The sequence below is a fragment of the Nicotiana sylvestris genome, chromosome 5 (genome assembly GCF_000393655.2).
Source record: "Nicotiana sylvestris chromosome 5, ASM39365v2, whole genome shotgun sequence".
Classification (NCBI taxonomy): Eukaryota; Viridiplantae; Streptophyta; class Magnoliopsida; order Solanales; family Solanaceae; genus Nicotiana; species Nicotiana sylvestris.
In genome coordinates this window covers 27582829-27587061 of record NC_091061.1, presented here as the reverse complement: position 1 = coordinate 27587061, position 4233 = coordinate 27582829, and the positions used below count along the sequence as shown (strand labels likewise).

The window sequence follows — 4233 nt, the reverse complement described above, 5'->3', positions numbered from 1 at the left end:
ATGAGAAGAGAACGGGTCGAAGGCCTCCACCACCTCCTAAGTCTTACCCTCCTGTCCACTGGAAGCGGGCGAGGTTCGTCTCCCCAGCGCCACCACTACCTGCAGGATTATAGTGGCAAGTGACGTACACAGAATTTTGCGCGAGTAATGTCAATTTGTTGTCATTGTTTGAATTGTAATAAGGCTCAATTGGACGGTCTCAGTCTCTTTTCATAGCTTGGCATATGCCATTGCACTTGTTTAGATTTTAGTCATTCACTGGACACCACTCTTATAAGAAAGAGGAATGGCTTACCGTTATTAGACTTCAGCCTTTAGTATAGCCATCCTATAAGATGGTGTAGACAGTTTACATTTAAATTAATTGATTATAAAGTAATGAGTTGCAGAATGTATCATTGAAGAGAACTTTGGAAGTATTATAAATATTAGGGATTATTACATGAATAACCGGTCTGTATTATATATATATATATATATATATATATATATATATATTAGTATATTATTTTTAGTTTGAGAGATTAGACCGAACGACTATTTGGATTAATACACTGTTGAATGTTGAAAAGTGTCCTTTATGTCAGAAAGAAATTGGTGTGTTTTTAAAACCCTTGGATTTTATTGTTGACTTAATTTTATAGACAAAGTTTTTGGAACGAGTTAGGCAGAAAATTTTGAAGTCTTTGCTAGTCTACCAGTAAAACTTTTATCTAGCTTCTTTGAAGTTAGGTTTGTAGTTCCATATTCAACAAAATTTCGAAGCTTTCCATAGTGCCAACAGTAGATATGAGTCCTCCCTATAACTTCACAAAATATACTGATGTAGTTATACTATAACTAGGGGAAAGTGACACAGTATAATCTCTCTCCAAATATAGAAAAATGTAATTTATGTATATAATTTTTGTTTGTTATATACCAAAAATATATAAATTTTATACACTTTGGGAGCTAACAGGAGTAAATTATTTTGGTGGCGGGCTAAAAGTAATTTTTGCACTTATACTTACATGACAATTGTATAGATGGCATCCTACTAGTATTTTTCGAGACGACAAGAGCCCTTTAGACATAAGAATTTTTTCACTCTTTTTCGAAATCAGTATTTAGCCATTAAATTTCTAATTTTCACTTGAAGATGAATTTTGAAATTTTTTGAAAATTTGAAAAACTCCAAAAAGTTATTTTTCAAAATTTTTACTCAGATCACTCACAAAACTTCAAAAACAACCCAAAATTATATTCATGTCCAAACACAACTCTAATTTTCAAATATCATTTTCACTTGAAAAAAAAAATTCACATTTTTTAAATTTTTTACAATTCTTATGTCCAAACGCCCACTTAGTATTTTATGGTGTTTTTTAGTTTCAATAATATACATTCATAGTTGAGTTGTTTTTTTCGAATGTTAAATCTTTTCTCCTTTTTCTATTATGATTTTCATCTTTTTTCTTGGTAAACTATTAGTAACAAAATTCATGAAAACATTATGAGTTAATAGACTTTGACACAAGATATAAGATGAGCTCAATGTGGTTAGTAATATTGCCTGCAGAATGTACTCACGCATATATGGATTGTGAGACCAGAAGATTTCCTAGCAAATAAGGGACAAATAGTATTTCACTGTGCTGTGAGCCAATAATTGAATGGCAAACTGATATATAAGTTGTAATGTTGTATGATGTAAACTGCACATACTACAAGGTTAGCAAGAAGCTGATTTATCTGCCAAAGCTGTGATGTTATCTCTACAATGGTCCAGTAAAGGCACTGGCGGAGCTACATGTAATGAAGTCGTTGGAAAACTATACTGTGCAAATAGGGAAAAATAATTTTTTTGTGTATATATTTGTATTTTTGAATCCTCTAGACATAAGAGAAGTTTCTAGTGTAATGGCAAAGGCGGTCCAAAAATTGCTTTTAAGTTGCAGGGTTGAATCCTTGGTGTGACATTCCTGCATTTTTTTTTGAATATCCTTGGTTAGAATTCCTGGCTCTGCTACTGAGTGAAGGTGGTTTGAATTCAGGCTCGTGACTATTTCGAGAACTCCAAGTTTGTTTTCGCCATTAGTATTACATCAAAAGCCTTCACCAGCCCTTTGTAGGACTCTCTGAAGTTCCTCGGCCATTCCTTGCAAGAGAACAGGTTTTCTTATGAGACCGTTGATTCCGACCTGTAGGCATCTGTCCCAAACTTGTTCCTCTGAAGTAGCAGATAAGGCTATGATCAACGGCCAACCATGGCTGTGGAACTTGCGCACCCTAATCGCCACTTCAAATCCATCCATTTCCGGCATGTGAAGATCCAAAATGACAACTTGTATAGAAGTTTTTGAATGGCCCATTGCACTTAGGCACTGAAAACCAGTTGACACAGCAATTACTTGGCAACCCAGTTTTTCGAGCAGCTTTTTGGTTACCATTCTATTTACGTCATCGTCATCAGCAAGTAGAACTTGAAGGCCTTTGAACATTGAGCTGGAAATTGCTTGCTCCAAAGGATTTCCAAGATCAAACATGTGTTTTCTAAATGATGACTGTTTTAGAAATCTGAGAATAAGAGTCATCCCTTGTGCACGACCCTCGGAATTTGAGGACATATATACGTTTCCCTGCATCATCTGCAAGTTTTATGCGCGGAAAATACAGCAGGTCAGCATAAGAAAATAGAAGATGTAGCCACTGAAAGCAAAAGAACAAAGAATCATCATCCTAGTAGTAGCTTCCACATGATTAAAGAAAACAAGGGCAAGAATTTTTCATGTTTTTGTTGGTGGCAAGGTTTGAATCTGCGACGTGCGCTAACCTACTCATCACAAGATACACTCTTACCACTACCGTTTTAGTTTACACACTTGCCATTTTGGGATGTTCCAAATGTTTGACACTTTTACGTCTATAATCACTGCAGTTGCATGCACTTTTTACATCTAATTTGTTAAACAATTTAGAATTAAATTTTGCTATGATATAATCCACATTTTATTAATTTTACACACACTTATATCGACCAGTAACAAACATAGCAAGCAAATCAGAATAACTCCGTATTCCCTACACATGGTTGAATTCAACGAATATAAACACACCGGAGATGCCAGCTCATATCCAAAACATTTTTTTTTAAAAAGGCAGCCCGGTGCACTAAGCTCCTGCTATGCGCGTGTTCGGGGAAGGGCCGGACCACAAGGGTCTATTGTATGCAGCCTTACCCTGCATTTCTGCAAGAGACTATTTCTACGGCTCGAACTCGTGACCTCCTGGTCACGTGACATCAACTTTACCAGTTACGCCAACGCTCCCCTTCTCAAATCCAAAACATCATTAATAACATAATCAGGAAGTCGTGAGCATAATCACCTAAGGTACTTTTAGCAAAGAAAGAAGAAATCAAAAACAAAGCACCATAGTATGCTCACCTGAACAAGCTTTTTGCACATGCGGAAACTCAAGCCCTCCTTTAACTCTTTGCTGTTATACCTCCTTCCACCAAAGTGAATACTTGACATTGAGCTATTTCTTTGAGAACTTTCAAGATTAATTTTAGTTTCAAATTTTATGGTAACGTATTCATCAACTATGCTATGTCTTCTTGCTCCCCAAATCTTATCATTCCCATCCTCAGTTCCAACCCTGAATACAACGGAGCCGCTTCCAAAGCTGATATTTAATAGATGCCCCACCATATGAAGTAACACCTGAAACGTTCTCTTTTCATCGCCCATCACCAGATTAGGCAAAGAATTGGGAAAATCCGTAGAAAAGCCAAAGCCCTTATAAATACACAGGCATTTAACAAGACAAGAAGCCTCTCTGATCAGTGAATGCAGCTGAAAGGGCATCATTTCTACTGGGATTCTTCCTTCATCTTTCTCGGATATATCCATTGCATCATTTGTTAAAGTTGACAGAACGGTGCTTGTTCTCATCATTGTGTCAATAATAATCCTCTGGTTAGAGCTTGTAAAGTTCTCGTCTTGAAGTATGGAAAGCAAACCCAAAACTGAGTGCATTGGCTGTCTCATCCCATTGTTCATTACCTTTTGAAATGAATTCCTTGCCTGTGTTGCCTTCACAGCATTCTCCTTAGCCTGCTGCAGCAAACCATTCCTAATCTCTAGTTTCTCCCTCATTAATTGAGACTCTTCAAGAACCGTGGCATGAGACAGTGCCACCGCCACCTGATCAGCAACTACTTCCACTATCTCCATCTCATTACTGCTC

General features: G+C 36.8%; 1 protein-coding gene across 1 annotated transcript in view; it reads right to left on the bottom strand.

Annotated features, from left to right (window-relative positions):
- Positions 1 to 1640: 1640 nt before the first annotated feature.
- LOC104212569 (protein EIN4-like) overlaps positions 1641 to 4233 on the bottom strand; it is a 4430-nt gene continuing 1837 nt past the window's right edge. Inside the window, exons 1-2 of the mRNA XM_009761869.2 lie at positions 3429 to 4233; positions 1641 to 2630 (exon numbers count right to left, since the gene is read on the bottom strand). The exon at positions 3429 to 4233 is cut by the window's right edge and continues 1837 nt beyond it. Of these exons, the coding sequence (XP_009760171.1) occupies positions 2088 to 2630; positions 3429 to 4233 (1348 nt within the window). The 3' untranslated portion in view covers positions 1641 to 2087. The remainder of the gene's footprint in view (positions 2631 to 3428) is intronic.